The sequence below is a fragment of the Sus scrofa genome, chromosome 2 (genome assembly GCF_054392235.1).
Source record: "Sus scrofa isolate SSC_HxYL_T2T_F1_AM1 chromosome 2, Sscrofa_HxYL_maternal_Yorkshire_Landrace_v2.0, whole genome shotgun sequence".
Classification (NCBI taxonomy): Eukaryota; Metazoa; Chordata; class Mammalia; order Artiodactyla; family Suidae; genus Sus; species Sus scrofa.
The window spans coordinates 151807406-151824401 of record NC_139384.1 but is presented as its reverse complement, the minus strand read 5'-3'; the positions used below and the strand labels follow the sequence as shown (position 1 = coordinate 151824401).

Below are 16996 nucleotides of genomic sequence, written 5' to 3'. Positions count from 1 at the left end.
GACAGGCTCCCTTGGCCTCTGGCTTCTGGTCATGTTCAGTCCAAGGCAGAGCCTCCGTGGGAGAAGGGTGGGAGGGGAGGGGGAGGCTGGGCTGTGTGTTCCCCAGGCCCCTCCCTGCAGTATCAGGAGGGTCACCGCGGGCTCTTGGCTCTGCAGACCTAAAGTCACCGCTGGAGGACCCTTTCAGTAACCTGTCTATCTCCGGGTCCCTCCTCCCCGTGCCCCTCCAGCCCTGGCAGCGGCACTGGCACCTCCCCGGCGCTCACCCTGGAGCACTCACTCTCGCTTGCGGTTTCCTTCACACCTGCCCTTTCTAAATAACCCCCTTTGCAAACACGCCTCGGGTTGCTTTTTTGAGTATGCCATCTTTTCTTTTCTTTTTTTTTTTTTTTGCTTTTTAGGGTCACACCTGCAGCATATGGAGGTTCCCAGGCTAGGGGTCCAATCGGAGCTACAGCTGCCAGCCTACGCCACAGCCACAGCAATGCAGGATCCAAGCCACGTCTGTGACCTACACCACAGCTCACAGCAATGCTGGATTCTTAACCCACTGAGCGAGGCCAGGGATCAAACCCGCAACCTCATGGTTCCTAGTCAGATTCGTTTTTGCTGCGCCACAGTGGGGACTCCTGAATATGCCATCTTCTTCTGGCTGGACTCTGATACAAGCAGTTGGCCCTTCTTATCTCCACTGTCCAAATCTGCCTGCAGACACATGTCCCTCCTCATCCTAGGACAGGGCCGTGGGTGGCAGCTAGCCTTGCAGTATGGACAGAGCCCACCAATCAGGCTGAGGGCACCCAGCCGGGCAGCACCCCCCATTGCACCCGTCCTTTCAGCACCCTTGTCTCCAGCGGGCTAGCACACAGGTGCCAGGAGGGGTACACAGCAGTGTCCTGGGCAAGGGGCTGCTCAAAGAGGCAGGGGCCAGGGAATAAATGTGCCCAGATGGAGAGTCCCCTGGAGAAGGGCGGAAAGAGGGTTTGTGTGAGGCCACGGGATGGACCCTGGGAACCTTGAACAACATGGCCACCTGCCACATTCCGTGCCATGCCTGTTAGAACTCAGCCACTGCACCAACACTGTGGGGGTAAAACGGCCCCCACGTGGGAGGCCAGACAGCCCCTTTCTGCCAGTTCCATCCGTTCCCTCCAAGACTCGTTCCCTCCCTCCCACCCTTTTGTTTACATCACAAACACTCGGCAGCAGTGGCTGAGTATGGCATCACTGTGCAGAAGGATTCCTCCGACAGACACACGTTTGCCAGAAGGAACCCACTGCTCCCAAGGAGGACAGAGCCAAGGGAGTGACGGGGAAAAAGGTCCCCTCCCGTCCCCCCTGTGACAGCCGTTCCGCCTCGGAGGCCAGAGGATCCCCCACAACGCACCTGTCACGCATATACCTAAAAACCAGCCCAGAATCAAGTCCTCCCAACAGGACCTTTACCTACCCACTCGGTCCCAGGTTCAAATCCCAACCCCACCACGTCGTACCTGCGTCCTCCGGGGTGTCTTGATATCCCCAAGCTGTAAAATGGGGATAACGTGGCTCCTTCTCCCAAGAGGAGTAAACAGGATAATACGTGGAGGTCCAGGGACGAGCCTGGAGCCCAGCACATAGTGAGCCCAGAAGAAGAAAGCGCTATTAAGTTAGAGCTGCCTGTTACCACTCCCAGCCAGTCCTCTTCTTTTTTTTTTCTTCTTCTTTTTTTTTTTTTTTTTTTTTTTTTTGGCTTTTTAGGGCCACACCTACAGCTTATGGAGGTTCTTATGCTAGGGCTCGAATCAGAGCTGTAGCCGCTGGCCTACACCACAGCCATATAGCAATGCAGGATCTGAGACGTGTCTGCAACCTACACCACATGCTCACAGCAATGCTGGATCCTTAAGCCACTGAGCGAGGCCAGGGATCGAGCCTGTGGCCCCATGGATGCTAGTCAGGTTTGTTAACCACTGAGCCATGATGGGAGTTCCCCCAGGGCTCAGTTGTTGCCCCCAGGTGTTCTCCAAGGTAAAGTACCCAGAGTCCCTCCATGCATGTGTGTCTGCATGTTCTCGACTGCACAGAAGTGAAGCTCAAAAGTGTCAGGACAAAGGGTGCTTTTCTTGAGAGCCCCCGTGAGACTCAGCTCTGCCGACCTGGCCGCCTGCGTCTTCCCGCCCCCCATGTCCCCCCCTCTGCCATCTCTGCCCACTCCTTCCTCCTTTTTCCAGACAAGCTCCCTGGAGCCCCTTTTCCTTGCCTGTTTTCCCACCAGCTGGAAGGTTCTGGGCCTGGCAAATGTCCTTGGGTAAATTCTAGGCTGGCTCCAACAGGCCAGCACACACAGAAAGTGGGAGGTAGTGAGAGGCCCCAATTTCCTCTATCCCACCCAGGAAGGCAAGAGAGTCTTGCTCCATGAGAGTGGGGACCCTTCACAAATAATTTGGGGAGTTATAATCGGCGCTTGGGGCCTTTAAGAAACTTGGAAGTGGGGAGTTCCCGTCGTGGCGCAGTGGTTAACAAATCCGACTAGGAACCATGAGGTTGCGGGTTCGGTCCCTGCCCTTGCTCAGTGGGTTAACGATCCGGTGTTGCCGTGAGCTGTGGTGTAGGTTGCAGACGCGGCTCGGATCCCGCGTTGCTGGGGCTGTGGTGTAGGCCGGTGGCTACAGCTCTGATTCGACCCCTAGCCTAGGAACTTCCATATGCCGCGGAAGCGGCCCAAGAAATAGCTAAAAAGACAAAAAAAAAAAAAAAAAAAAAAAAAAAAAGAAACTTGGAAGTGGTTGGCAAGGCCTGGGTCCAACAGCCAAAGGATGTCCCCCACCCGGTCAGGGAAGGGCCACAGATTTGCCTTGCTTTCCTGAGTCCCGGAGGAGGCAGACCCCTTAGCGCTTCCCTTGGCTTCCCGGGCTGGCCCTCACGGGACCTGGGGGCTGCACAGCCAGGGCCTCTGACATGCTTGCCCAGGGGTGGGGTAGGTGGTGGAATCTTCCAGCCTGGACTCACTTTGACATCAAAAGAGGAGGAGATTAGGGTGGGAGAGGGAGTCGGAACACAGAGAGGGAGGTTTGGGGGTCGGGGGTCCCTGAAGAGGAGGGAGCAGCTTTGCAAGGGCGGCCTGGGCCCCTGGAAATGCTCACAGCGGCATGTTTCTGGGCAGGGCCCTCAAGCTTCTTTTATTCTCCTGCTCACAGTATGCTCTATAAATATTCTGCAGAGAGGGCAGCTCCAGCTGAGTCCATGCATGCGCTTTCGAAGCTCTGAGGCTCAGGCCCCAATTTGCTTTACTCTAATTCTCTGTCCAGGTTCTTGTTCTGAGCCAGGTCCAGCTAAATTTCCAGTCTCTTGCCTACAGAAATGTGATTTCATCAACGCTGAACCGAGGCCCATCTGGTCCAGGGCAGGAGCCAGGGACAGGAGGTCCCTGCTGGGTGTCTTCGTGACGGGCCTGAGGGCCCAGCACTCGCCAGTGGACGAGGTAGATACCGCCCTCCGGCTTTGGGGACGGTGGCTCTGTGGCGAGAGAGACATGGCCTTTGTGTAAGCTTGGCCCAAAGTGAACTGTCACCACGATGCAGACGGCCAGCAGGACAAAGACGGCAACGATGACTGTGAGCAGGGGCAGCCCGGCCCCTGGAGGCGGTTCCCAGGCCCCATCCAGCACCTTCGGAACCTGCCTCTGGGGCTCCTGCCCTGCGGAGCCGTTCACAGCTGGAGAAAGCCAGGGGTGGTGGCCGTCCTGGGGGGAAGTGGCAGAGGGAGAGGGTGACATGGGCATGGACCCACAGAAAAAGAGCAACATAGAGCGAGACAGATACCCAAAGGGAACAGAGAGACAGAGACAAAGGAGGGAGACGGTAGAGACATGGCGAGAAAGAGAAACGGAGGCAAACACGCAGCGCAATGGAGAGAGGGGGGATGCAGAGAGAGGGAGAAGGATGCAAAGAGAGGAAGAGAACGAGAGATACCAAGACAGACGTGAAGATAGATACAGAGAGACAGAAGGACAAAAACAGAGGTAGGGAGACAAAGTCATTCAGAAAAGGGAGAGAAGAAAAAAAAAAGAAAAGGGAGAGAAGAGCTTTATTGCAGCCTCGCATGTGAAGTCTGTCCCCCACCCCCTGCCCGCCCACCCCCCACCACCACCCTATGATCCCCCGCCAAGTACAGCGGGCAGCTATTCCTTTTTTTTTTTTTTTTTTTTTTTGGTCTTTTTGCCTTTTCTAGGGCCACTCCTGAGGCATATGGAGGTTCCCAGGCTAGGGGTCCAATCGGAGCTACAGCTGCCACCCTACACCACAGCCACAGCAACGCGGGATCCGAGCCGCGTCTGCAATCTACAACACAGTTCACGGCAACGCCGGATCCTTAACCCACTGAGCAAAGCCAGGGATCGAACCCGCAACCTCGTGGTTCCTAGTTGGATTCGTTAACCACTGAGCCATGACGGGAACTCCCGGGCAGCTATTCCTTAACGCCCTGGGCAAAGGGAGTCATTGTGTCCAGCATCTCAGGTTCCCGCCCCCTTCCATGCACAGGGTAGGAAGGGGGCTGGTACCCCAGGGGGGCGGGAAGAGGCACGGGGTAAGGCAAGAGCCACCCCTCACCCCATAACGTCCCCCCAGGATCAGGCTCAGGGGCCTGGAGGGGAGGCAGTGCCCAGTGTGGATTCCTGGCTCTGGCCGGGTGGGACTGAGGAGACCTCACGCCAGCCTCTACCTCTTTCAGGGACCCGGTGTTCTGCCAAAAGCTACAGGTCGTGATCCCTCCCTCTGGGCAAATCTGTCCTGCTAAGCACTGAGTCGGCGGTTCCAGGAGCTGCCGTCAAACGAGCAAACCTCTGACGTGTAAGCCCCAGAGTTGGTGAGGTCACCACAGGCTCAGGAAACCATCTCCCTAGGCTTCCCTCCCCCTGCTGACCTTGACGGTCAGACCCTGGGGATGCAGCCCCTCCTCTAACCTGAGCCCTCAGCCTGGCCATCCCCGTGGGTGGGCAGCGGGGATCCAGCGGGGGTGGGCAGGGCAAACCCACTCTCTTTGGCTCCTGAGAATGACGGTTCACCGCATCCACCCCTAACTCTTGTCACACATGACACTTGCATGTGGAGCGCCCAAGAGCCACCTCCCCACCCCCACTTGAAAGTCTGAGCTCTCTGGAGCCGGGGCCGGGGAAGCAGCTCCGGATGTACAGGGAAAAGGGAAACATAGGCTGGTGAAAGACTTGGGGCCCCTGGGCGGGGAGCCCTCACCAGCCTGGTGAGAGGGTGTGAGCAGAGAAAATCTACCTGCTGCATGGTCCGGCTGCCCAGGGCTCCCTCAGACGGGCGGCTGGGAGGCAAAGGAGGGCCTGCCACCCGAGCTGGGTCCCTACCCGGAGCTGCCACGTCTGTGGGGCTTACAGGGCACACACCCTCTGCACACACACCCTCACCGCTCTCTCCCTCGTGCTGAATTTCACTTCCGTGAACGAACATCTGGACGACCCAGCTTAACTCCGATCACGCGCTTTGATCTTACTCCTGGGAACACCTCCTGTTATGCCTCCCCCCACCCCCGCCCCCGCCCCCCCGCCCAGCTTCAGGAGCCTGGATCTGCCTGCCCCTGCTCCAGATCCTAGACACTAGGCCAGCACCCTCACCCCACCCCCTACCAGGACTTGCCAGCTTGTCATCCCTGCTGATTCCCTGAGGTCATTATCCTTTGATGGTTTCTTAAAAAGCCATTTCTCAAATACACTGGAAAGTGTATGCAGACGCTACTAGCCTAAATCTGTGGCCCAACCTCCAGTTCTGTTCATCTCAACAGGTTGTCACATTTATTTCAACAAAAAAAATTTTTTTTAGGGCTGCACCTGTGGTGGTTCCCAGGCTAGGGGTCAAAGCAGAGCTACAGCTGCTGGCCTACACCACAGCCGTAGCCACGCCAGATCCGAGCCACGTCTGCGATCTACACCACAGCTCACGGCAATGCCGGATCCTTAACCCACTGAGCGAGGCCAGGGATTGAACCTGCAACCTCATGGTTCCTGGTCGGATTCATTAACCACTGAGTTACGATAGGAACTCCAACATTTCCCTGCTCTTGAGTTTAGTTCACTAAATACGTGCTTAGGACCTGTGTTCCATCAGGCATTGCGCGGTCCTAGGAATACTGAGAAAAGCTGACGGTGCTGACCTGGGTCTGCAGGGGACAGCTAAGGACAGCAAGGGGCTGGGGCGCAGGCACACCTGACCCCAACGGAAGGAGAGGGCTGAGGGATGGATGCTTAGAAAGGGGTCTTCTTGTTTTTCCATTCAGAATAACAGCAGTGTTTGTAAGGCCTCCCTGAATGTTGTGGGGAGCCCCACCTGCATGGGGAGCCCCGGGGAGGGAGAGCTGTGCAAAGGATTCGGAGTCGACAGAGTGTGGGCAGCGGTGGGCCCAGGATTGGGACTCCATGAAACACACTCCAGGAAAGCCTCCAGGCTATGTGTGGAGGGACCGATGGACCCCTTGGAGGGGAAGAAACAGGACCAGGGGCCAGGTTGCCATCACAGGCTTTTGTGCACTGGCCCTGGAGGAGACACAGCAGCCCCAGCCCAGGCCATGAGTGGCTGGCGCTCAGGCCCTGCTCTTGCAGCCTTACATTCTCAACGGGGCTGCCGGGCTGAGCTGGGCCCCTGGAGCCAGTCCCAATCTGTTTCCTTCTATTCTTTAACAGGAAGCTCCTGGAGAGCCAGCCCCCACCCCCCACCCCGCCCCAGCACTCCCTCTCTCTTGACCGAGATGGACAGAGCTTCCACACAGCGGCCGCCAGCCTGCCACCGTCCCAGCTGACATGGGGAGCGTCGGAGAAACGCAGCTGTGCTGGGCCATCCTGGGCTTCCTCCTGCTCCAAGGTAAGAGGCACCTGCCACTGGCCTTCAGCAGTTCCTCTCCCGCTGCCGCTGCCCCTCCTCCAGGATACACGCTGCCAGCGCTCAGCTCTCCCGGATGGAAATTCAGGAGCCTTTGGGGACTGCTTGGCTTCAGGGGTGGTCATTGCCAGGCAGGGGTAAAATGGAGAGATGCAGTTAAACTCTTTTGCGGGACACTTTCCAGGGTGAACTGGGCCCCCCTCCCCAGAGGCTGGCCTCTGGAAATGGGGGAAGTGACTGTCTTGGTGTGACATTGAGGCTGGAAAGCTCCTTCCTGGGTGTCCTGGCACAACATTGTCTGTACCCTCGGCTTTACAGGTGATCCTTTTTCTTCTTTCCCACGAGGAGTACCCACCTGGGATTCCCAAATCATGACTTTTGAAGCTCAAATCGCAGTGCGAGGGGCTCGGGTTAGAGACAAAGAACCGTTTGCCAAAGATGTCCCCATTTCAGCGGCGGGGGTGGGGGGGGGGCAGATGGCATGGCCTCCAGAGGAGATGGCTTGGGGCCAACACCTCTCAGAAAGGGCTCTGCTCGCTGATGGGTCGGAGGCCCCTCATAAGGGGTCCTCTAATTAGGGAGCGGTTGCTGGGAATCATGCGAAATCCAGGAGATTCTGACTCACGGGGCAGCCACTTCCCTTCTGTCCTCCCTTCCCCACCCCCACGTCGCCCTCCACACGTCCTTGGTGGGATGCGTGACCATGTGCTCGGAGCAGCAGAAGGGAGTTGAAGATGGCTGGGATGCGGAGGGAGGGTGGCCCTTCCTCGGTGGTGGGCCAGAGGGCCTGAGGACCCGCACACTGTCTCCTGGAGAGGTCAGACATTGCTCTAGAAGCCCAGGGATGGGGTGGGGGGTACACCTCTGACCAGCCCCTTCCTCTCTCCCCTCCCCCACCCCAGGAGGCTAGAGTCATACATTTGATCCGGGACTGGGGGACTGGGCTGCTGTAGAAACAGCAGACGTGGGTGGCCCCTGGAGGAAATTAAAAGGGGAGACTCTTGGAGTTCCCCTCGTGGCGCAGCGGAAGCGGATCCGACTGGGAACCATGGAGGTTGTGGGTTCGATCCCTGGCCTCGCTCAGTGGGTTGTGGATCCAGTGTTGCCATGAGCTCTGGTGTAGGTCATGGATGCGGCTCGGATCCTGCATTGCTGTGGCTGTGGCATAGGCTGGCCTGGGAACCTATATAAGCCGTGGGTGTTGCCCTAAAAATTAAAAAAAAAAAAAAAAAAAAGGTGAGACTCTTGAGGGGGTATTTTCACCACCCTAGGCTTCTCCCAGCTTCCCTAGCTGCTGTCCTGTCCCAGGCAAGCACTAGGGCTCGGAAACCTGAGCCACAATCATCCCGCTAGAAGCCACGTCCTCACCGCTCCTCTCAGGGTCCCAGAACATTCACTCCTTCCTTCGCCTGCTGGACCGAGGAGGCTTTTTGAGGATATTCAGGTCCCCAAAGAGACTTGACTGTGGAGACAGAGTCAGGCCAGACTTGAAACTTGGAGGCATTGAGAGAAGGGGGCAAAAATAAAAATGTCTAGGATTTTTTGAGCACAAAGAGTCAGGCACTGGGCTAAGGGCTTTCTACGCATTTTCTTATCCTCACCATCAGTTATGGGGGCACTAAAGTCACCTGCATTTTAAAGAAGAGAAAACTGAGGCCCAGGTCTGACAGTAAGTTACGGAGTCAGGGCTTAAACTCAAGACCCAAACTCCAGGAGTTCCCACTGTGGCTCAACAGAAACAAATCCGACTGGTATCCAGGAGGACGCGGGTTTGATCCCTGGCCTTGCTCAGTGGGTTAAGGATCTGGCGTTGCTGTGAGCTGTGGTGTAGGTCACAGACATGGCTTGGATCCAGCATGGCTGTGGCTGTGGTGTAGGTCGGCAGCTGTAGCTCTGATGAGACCCCTAGCCTGAGAACTTCCATATGCCGCAGGTGCAGCCCTAAAAAGCCAAAAAAAAAAAAAAAAGACTCAAACTCCAAAATCCCTGATTTTAACTACTAAACTATGCTGCTGAGGAAAAGAGCCTGGTGGCGGTGAGAGGGAGAAGAGAGAGGCTGGAAGGGATTAGGGAGGAGAGAGAAGAGTAAGAATTCCCGGGGCCAGTGTCCTTCCAGCATCTGCGTTCCCTGTGGACAGAGGCCCTGGCCTGTCGAAACAGATGCTCCTGTGCTCCCAGAGGGATCCGCTGTTGACAGAGTTCCTGTGGGGGGAGCGCAGCCAGGAGCCAGAGAGAGAGCAGGCTGCTGGGACCTAGTCCTGGTGGCTTTGGATCTCCTTCTAGAAAAAGTGCAGGAAGGCAAGGAACGGTGATTTACCCCTAAAACCTAAAGTTATAACCTTGTAGAGCTAAGATGATACCTCAGATGTGTTTGACCAATAACTGAGAGTATTTTTTTACGACATGCCTCCGATTGAACGTATTTGCCCAGGGTCCTTCCCAGCTGGGAAGAGCTCTCTCTAGGCTGGGGCACCCGGAAGTGTTGTTTCCCTCTTGACGCCCCCACCCAAAGAAGAAATGGGGCTTTGAGGGATGAGGACCCAGAAAAACAGGGCCCAGGGCCTGGGCAACCTTGGGCTTAACAATGAATTCCGCTCTCTCCAAGCAACAGCCCCTGGAGGAAGGCAGTGGCTAAAGAAAATAAACAGGCCACGGGCTGCCCCAGGCTGGGCGGGCTCCTGGGCCTCGGCCGCCTCTCTTCACCGGGGAGCCTGGACTCCCAGGCTTGGCGCTTCCCTGATGCCGAGGGGCTGAGGGAGCAGGAGGGCCCGGCCTGTCCCGGCTGATGGAGGACGGGAACCCGGCTGGGCGGCTCCACTTCCCCCACTGTTTTCCTTTCACATTGTTCACAGGTTTCCAGAATGATTTCATTGTGGAAAATGAGCAAACGAACCCTGACCTTTCAGGTCCCACAGGCGCAGAGAACATATACCCGGGCAGACACACAGACACACAGACACAGACACAGACACACAGACACACACACAGACAGACAGACAGACACACAGACACACAGAGACACACACACACACACACACAGACACACACACACGTCTGTGCAGAGGCCAGCGGGCCCGCGCATGTGCGTCCACAGAAGTGACTGGGGCCTCCAGGTCATTGCTCCTCCCTGGGTTTGGCTAACAGTCCCCATTTCTGAAGCCGCTCCTACCTGCTAAATTGGCTGAGTTTGGGAGTTATTGTCATGGTGCAGTGGTTAACAAATCCAATTAGGAACCCATGAGGTTGCAGGTTCGATCCCTGGCCTTGCAGAGCGGCTCGGATCCTGCGTTGCTGTGGCTCTGGCGCAGGCCGACAGCTACAGCTCCGATTAGATCCCTAGCCTGGGCACCTCCATATGCTGCGGGAAGGCAAAAAGACAAAAAAAAAAAAAAAAGAAAAAAAATTGGCTGAGTTTCCCCACCTCCTGTATGTACCTCAGAACTGGCTTCCTGTGTAGGCCCCCACCTCTAGCTGGAGGAAAGCGGAGGCGGCCCAGGCACCAACCCTAATCCCTACTCCCCACCTTAGTCACCCCATCTTTCCATCCCCTTCCCTTAGGACAGGACCTGGATGACAGTATTCCCAGAAAAGGGATGGTTCTCTGGCGAAAACGTCAGCTAGAGACCTGGAGTTCCGGGTCCTCGTCCAGAGGTGGCAGGCCACTGGCCCTCTGTCCTTGGACATGTCATTACTTTGAAACAACTTTGCCCTGATCTTGGGCCAGGTTGGTATATAACCCATGTGGGACTGAAGAGACAGGCAAGGACTCCAGGACACTGAAACATGAGGTGCTGGGGATGGGGCGACCGACTCAGCGTCTCAGAGGACGGCCAGCCCCGTGAGCTGGAGTCACGCCCTCTGCCCAGGTGTCTACCTTCTAGCATGGCAGGCCAGGGAGGCCAGAAGGCCTGTGTCCTTCCCCTGAGGTACATGCTGGAAAGAAGATTCATCAAGCTGTCTATGTATTCTGTTCTCTCTTGCAGGCCACGGCTCCCAGCTCACAATACCTAGCCCTCAGGGTAAGCCCAACCACACAGGGTCCAGTCCAGCATTCAGGCCTGGGACCTTAGGAAGGGTGGGAAGAGCTCTAGGGCCATTTGCACGCATCTGTAACATGCCTGGAGAGGGGAGAGAGGCGAGTGGTTGGGGTTGGGGTGGGGTAGGGAGAAAGACTGGAAAACACCAGCTATAGGGAAGAAGAAGAAGAAGAGATGGAGCCACGGACCCTCGGTGTCGGTGTCCGATGATCTGTTGCAGGGAGGTTCCGCAGTCCAAGTCTAACCACAGAGCCAACGTCCCCCAACACTGATGAGTGAGCGTGGTTGCCGAGGGGCCAGAGCCTGGCCCTTGCCCAGCCCTCTCCCCAGCCCTTTAGATCTGCTTGGAGCCCAAGGGTTCTCAGGTGGAATAGGGAGTGTGGGGTTGACAAACCTGCTCCACCCGCAACTCCCCTTGCCTGTACTTGCAGGAGAGAGTCCTTCCGCAGAGTCCAACAGCTCAAGCCCTCTATCCAGCAGCACCAGCAGCAGCAGCAACAGCAGCAGCAGCACCAGCACCACAGGTACTCTGTGCTCAGATTACACATGCCATCCAGGGAGGGGCCAACAGGGAGGCAGTTTCCGATCTGGAAGACCATACAGATTAGTAGGTGACCAGACAAGTAAATGGGATGGCACATGGACAGTTCCCAAGCAAGTGTGAGAAGGGCTATGATGGGCATAAGCAGAAGATGCTGTGGGAACCCAGATAGCGACAGCCACTCCAGACTTGGGGGCCAGACATCCCAGAGTGAGTGGTCTCCAGAGCTGAGGCCCAAGAAGGAGTCAACCAGCTGAACACTGTGAGTGGAGGGCGATACAGGGTATATTCCAGGCAGAGGAAACTGCCAAGGTCAAGGCCCAGAGGAACCAAAAGCAGATTCGGGGAGTTCCCGTCATGGCGCAGTGGTTAACGAATCCGACTGGGAACCATGAGGTTTTGGGTTCGATCCCTGCCCTTGCTCAGTGGGTTAACGATCCGGCGTTGCTGTGAGCTGTGATGTAGGTTGCAGATGCGGCTCGGATCCTGCGTTACTGTGGTTCTGGCGTAGGCCGGTGGCTACAGCTCTGATTGGACCCCTAGCCTGGGAACTTCCATATGCCGCGGGAGCGGCCCAAGAAATAGCAAAAAGACTAAAAAAAAAAAAAAAAAAAAAGCAGATTCGGGACTAAAGAGCCCTCCTTGTGCTCATGCTGGCTGAGGCCTTAAGCAGGCTGTGCATGCTTCCTAATCCAGAGCAGCTCTGAACCCCTCACAGGTCCCCCTGGCAGCCAGTAAACCTGTGACTCTGAGTTCGAGCACCGTAGATGGGCACTTGAAGGGCATGGATGGGCATTCCCCGTCCTTGCTGAGCCTGGCTTGGTCCCAGCCACAGAAACACATGTCAGGACTCAGTGAGTAGCTGGAGCTTGGGTGGAAAACACCGGGTCATGTCTGGCTGCATTCTTTCTTCCCCTCTCCCGGAGGCCCGGGTCCTGCCCCACAATGAGGGGTCTCAAGGCCAGGATCCACACCAGAGGTACCCTGCTTTGAGAGAGATGGAGAGTGGTTGTGGGACAGGGGAGCCAGGAACTGGTCACAGTGAAGGGAAAAGGAGCCTGGACTCAGGACTGATAAAGAAAGGGATGGGGTAAGGGAGGGTAGGAGAACCCAAAATGATGGACAGGGAGGCAGGAAAGGTTGAGAAAGGGCTACGCGCTTCTCCGAGCAGGTTGGCCTTCACCCAGCAGCGTGGGAGAAAATGGGGCAGGGGTGGGACACCTTCCACGTGGGCCCTACTGGTTCAGGTGCAGGCACAGGTGTCCCAAGCAGCCACGGGAGCAGTGGCAGCACAGGTGGAGGTAGGTCCTGTCTGTGCTCGCAGCCAAGAGTGCCCTGACTCTCTCTCACCCTACTCCTTGGCGCTGGGGTTTGTTCCACCCTTCCAGACTTATTTAGGAGTGGGGCGAGGATGAGGAGGTGCAAGAAGAATCAGGCCGGCAGTCTAATGTGTTGAAGAGGGGCAGAGAGGGATGCCCACACCACTTTCTAAGAGCACTGGAAACTTGTGCCCATTGACTGGCAGCCTGGCTCGTTAGATCAGTGCCTGGGGACAAACATCCGGTGCCCTTCCTTCACCCCACTTTCAACCTTTGGCAAAAGGATGGTTCTCCTTTGCGCAGTCTGGCTCCCCATCTCTGCTGCATAAATCCCTTTCCTCTGGGCCCCTGGGTGTGGGGGGAAGGGCATCAGGAGGGAAGCATCCTGAACCTTCTGGAGTCCTCTGGCACGAGGAACTTGAGCAACCAGCCGTGTTCTTCACGTGATCCCACGGCAGCCAGTTCTGTCTTCCCACCTCGTGGGATCGGGTTGGAGGAGGTCTTTCTGGCAGGGCATGCGTTCTCGCTGTGGTCGCCTACCTGGGGCAGTGGGAGGGGGCTGGCATTGTCACGTCGGTCCCTCACGGATGCACCCCTCCCTCCCCCATTTCAGACACCCCTCACAATGGTACGTCCACGTCACCCACCGTGAGTCTGAGAACCAGAGAAGACCCGACCGTCCTGCCCAGCCCCACGTCAGAGACGGTGCTCACAGTGGCCGCCTTTGGTGAGACGGACCCCCCCCCCCCGCCGCCCCCGCCCCTGACCTGACTTGGACTCTGGGTCCAGAAACACAAGTTCAAATCTTGCCCTTTTGTTCTAGGAGGGTTTGGCTGGTGAGGAAGATGCTGGTGGGAAGGGGCCTCCCCTGGCCCTCCACCCAGCTCTTCTGGGCTCTGCCAGGCTCCACGCCCTTAAGAGAGGGCAGGGCAGGGCTATGGAGCCCATTCTGGCCATGGGCAGTGGGCTGAGAGCTCATCCCTCAGCAGAGGAGGGCAATTCACTTTGCTCCCAGAGCCTGTCTACACAGCACCTGGCTGGGAAGGGAATTTGGACTCTTGTTGCCCCTGTTTGTCCTTTTTTTTTTTTTTTTTTTTTTTTAGAACCACCCCCATGGCATATGGAGGTTCCCAGACTAGGGGTCAAATCGGGGCTTAGCTGCTGGCCTATGGCACAGCCACAGCAACTCAGGATCTGAGCCACATCTGCGACCTACACCACAGCGGACGGCAATGCCGGATCCTTAACCCAGATCCTTAACCCACAGAGCGAGGCCAGGGATTGAACCTGCGTCCTCATGGATGCCGGTCGGATTCGTTTCTGCTGAGCCGCGACGGGATCTCCCCCCTTTTGTCCTTTCCTCTGCCCCTCCTTCACCCCATCCTTTTCCCCGAGCAGGTGTCATCAGCTTCATTGTCATCCTGCTGGTTGTGGTGATCATCCTGGTCAGCGTGGTCAGTCTAAGGTTTAAGTGTCGGAAGAACAAGGAATCTGAAGGTACACGCCCTGACCCTCGGCGCCGCCCTCCATCTCTCTTTGTTGAGGGACCCAGAGCTAGATTCTGGGACTGACACCCACCCTTGAGGGAAGGAATGGCACATCAGCACGACTGGGGGCCCAGGGGACAGGCCCCTTGGGTAGGCTTTGAGAAGCAGATCAGGCTTCTGAGTTCAGATGTGACCTCGAATCTGTGCCTTTGGATTTTTTTACAGATCCCCAGAAACCTGGGAGTTCGGGGCTCTCTGAAAGGTAAGACTGTCAGAGGTTTAAGGGAAGCATCATCTATCTGGAGCTCCCGTCATGGCGCAGTGGTTAACGAATCCGACTAGGAACCCTGAGGTTGCGGGTTCGATCCCTGGCCTTGCTCAGTGGGTTAAGGATCCGACATTGCCTGAGCTATGGTGTCGTTCACAGATGAGGCTCAGATCCCGCGTTGCTGTGGCTGTGGCGTAGGCCAGCGGCTCCAGCTCGGATTCGACCCCTAGCCTGGGAACCTCCATATGCCGCAGGTTAAGGCTCTGGTGTTGCCATGAGCTGCAGTGTAGGTTGCAGTCGTGGCTCGGATCTGGCATTGCTGTGGCTGGGGTGTAGGCTAGTGGCTACAGCTCCAAATCGACCCCTAGCCTGGGAACCACCATGTGCCATGGGGTGGCCCTAAAGACAGGAAAAAAAAAAAAAATATATATATATATATATATATATATATGTCTTTGGGGCTTCAAAACACATAGTCATTTCATTATGGTTCACCACCAAATAAAGGTTTATGAGAACAGAGGTCTGTTTGAACACCCCCCCAACAGTCGCTTGCTCCCCATTGCCCTCCTCTCAATAACCCATGTTTCCTTTCTTCCAAAGCTGCTCCACAGCCAATGGAGAGAAAGACAGCATCACCCTCATCTCCATGAAAAATATCAACATGAATAACAGCAAAGGATGCCCCTCAGCAGAGAAGGTGCTTTTTTCCAGTTCCTCCCACTCTTCTCCCTCCTCCTCCTCCTCCTCCTCCCTTCGGCTCTGCTTCCTTAACCACAAAGGAGATATTTTTCGAAGATTCAGGCTCTTCTCTGCCATTCTCCACTCCCTTGCTCCAGAGCAGTTCACCCATCCTCACCATGTATTTATTTTGCAGGTCCTTTAAAAGCAACCTTGGGTCCCTGGGGATCTGACAATGATGCAGCTGCCCTGTGGCTGAAAAGAGCAAGGCGACAGGATCAGGAGAAGCAATGAACCAGATATAAATTATTTTATTGTTTCACATCTCCTCCCAGACCTAAAGGACATTAGCAGTCCCCCAGATCTGGGAGCAAACTGCCAGCACGAGAGACTCTTTCTCGTATGGACCATCACTCCAGAAACACAGCCTGCTCCTCCCACCTTCTCAAAGTCGCAGGAAGGAGGAGCCTAGAGAGCCAGAGCAAGGAAAATGACGAAGTGAATTTGTCCTTTCCACTCTGCATTAAAATCGTTTTCTGGCCTGCAGTCTTCTTTTCTTTGAAGGTCTAGGCTCCCATGGTTAGTTTTGTTTTTTTTTTGTTGTTTTTTTTTTTTTTTGTCTTTTTGCTATTTCTTTGGGCTGCTCCCATGGCATATGGAGGTTCCCAGGCTAGGGGTCCCATCGGAGCTGTAGCTGCCAGCCTACGCCCAGAACGACAGCAACGCAGGATCCGAGCCGCATCTGCAACCTACATCACAGCTCACGGCAACGCCGGATCGTTAACCCACTGAGCAAGGGCAGGGATCGAACCCGAAACCTCATGGTTCCTAGTCGGATTCGTTCACCACTGCGCCACGACGGGAACTCCTCATGGTTAGTTCTTAACAGGGTTCTTTCTAGCAGCTCTGTGGCCTCCTTTGGAGACAAGGAACATGAGCAAGTTTCTACAAAGTTCTCTGAGAAATTGGGGAGGTGGAGAGAACTTTTGGTCAGGTCTGCCTAGGTTTACCTGGTTTATTAGGTAGTGATAAGAACTAACCACTTCAACAGAAGGGAGCGAAAAGGAGCTGTAGGAGTTCTGGGTGTTGTGCAGCGAAAACGAGTGCCACTAGTATCCATGAGGATTCGGGTTCAATCCCCCACCGCATTGCCGTGAGCTGTGGTGTAGGCTGACAGCTGTCGCTCCAATTCCACTCCATAGCCTGGGGATATCCCATATGCCATGGGTGCAGCTCTAAACAGCAAAAATAAATACAAATAAAAGCTATTAAAAAAAAAAGAAGAAGGAGGAGGAAAAGAAAAGGAGCCGTAAGCAGTGAGAACATGGGAAGCACAAGACATCCTGACAAGGAGACTCAGGTGGTGAGAACTGCGTGAGGTCAGGACACATGTTCTCTGCCGGCCCCAGGCAGACCTGTGTCACGTTGGTCCCCGCTGCGGGAAGAGCCTGGGAAAGTACAGGTCTGTGACTTCAGAAACCACCCCCCCTTTACCCCACAGAGCTACGATCTTTTTCTGTCCAAGAAACAGAATGAAGGCTCACAAATACTGTAAAGTCATTCCAAGAGAATGAGAAAAGGAAAGCAGTTACCTGTCTTCTTAGGAATCTTGACCATGACTTTGGTGTGGAAATGAATCTTGGTTGAAGCGAGCCAGAGGCAGAGATAAGCATCTGGCCGCGGGCAGCTGAGAACCCCGCCTACCCACTCGGAAGTGACAGGATGCCCTTTTCTTCTGGATTTAGATGCTGCGAGATGATGGAAAGCCTAGAACAGAAAGTT

The 16996-nt window shown here is 55.7% G+C and overlaps 3 protein-coding genes across 3 annotated transcripts in view; 1 reads left to right on the top strand and 2 right to left on the bottom strand.

The window, feature by feature from the left end:
* PSD2 (pleckstrin and Sec7 domain containing 2) overlaps window positions 1–16996 on the bottom strand; it is a 684196-nt gene that overhangs the window by 299585 nt on the left and 367615 nt on the right. The window lies entirely within an intron of this gene.
* On the bottom strand, window positions 3135–5358 carry SMIM33 (small integral membrane protein 33). The gene is made up of 2 exons (XM_021085521.2): window positions 5271–5358; window positions 3135–3724 (listed from the first exon to the last, which is right to left on the bottom strand). The coding sequence occupies exons 1-2, from the start codon at window positions 5277–5279 to the stop codon at window positions 3335–3337; spliced, it is 399 nt and encodes a 132-aa protein (XP_020941180.2). The 5' UTR covers window positions 5280–5358; the 3' UTR covers window positions 3135–3334.
* ECSCR (endothelial cell surface expressed chemotaxis and apoptosis regulator) lies at window positions 6730–15755 on the top strand. Its single transcript, XM_003123983.5, has 8 exons — window positions 6730–6863; window positions 10865–10900; window positions 11350–11442; window positions 13392–13505; window positions 14177–14275; window positions 14491–14527; window positions 15137–15233; window positions 15411–15755. Exons 1-8 carry the CDS (start codon window positions 6803–6805, stop codon window positions 15417–15419), a joined length of 546 nt encoding a protein of 181 aa, XP_003124031.1. The 5' UTR covers window positions 6730–6802; the 3' UTR covers window positions 15420–15755.

Excerpts from the sequence above, each read along its gene's own strand:
- ECSCR (XM_003123983.5), top strand. The coding sequence starts at position 6,803 with ATGGGGAGCGTCGGAGAAACGCAGCTGTGCTGGGCCATCCTGGGCTTC. Across the intron at positions 13,506-14,176 it reads GCTCACAGTGGCCGCCTTTG|GTGTCATCAGCTTCATTGTC; the intron begins GTGAGACGGACC and ends TTCCCCGAGCAG. Across the intron at positions 14,276-14,490 it reads GAAGAACAAGGAATCTGAAG|ATCCCCAGAAACCTGGGAGT; the intron begins GTACACGCCCTG and ends ATTTTTTTACAG.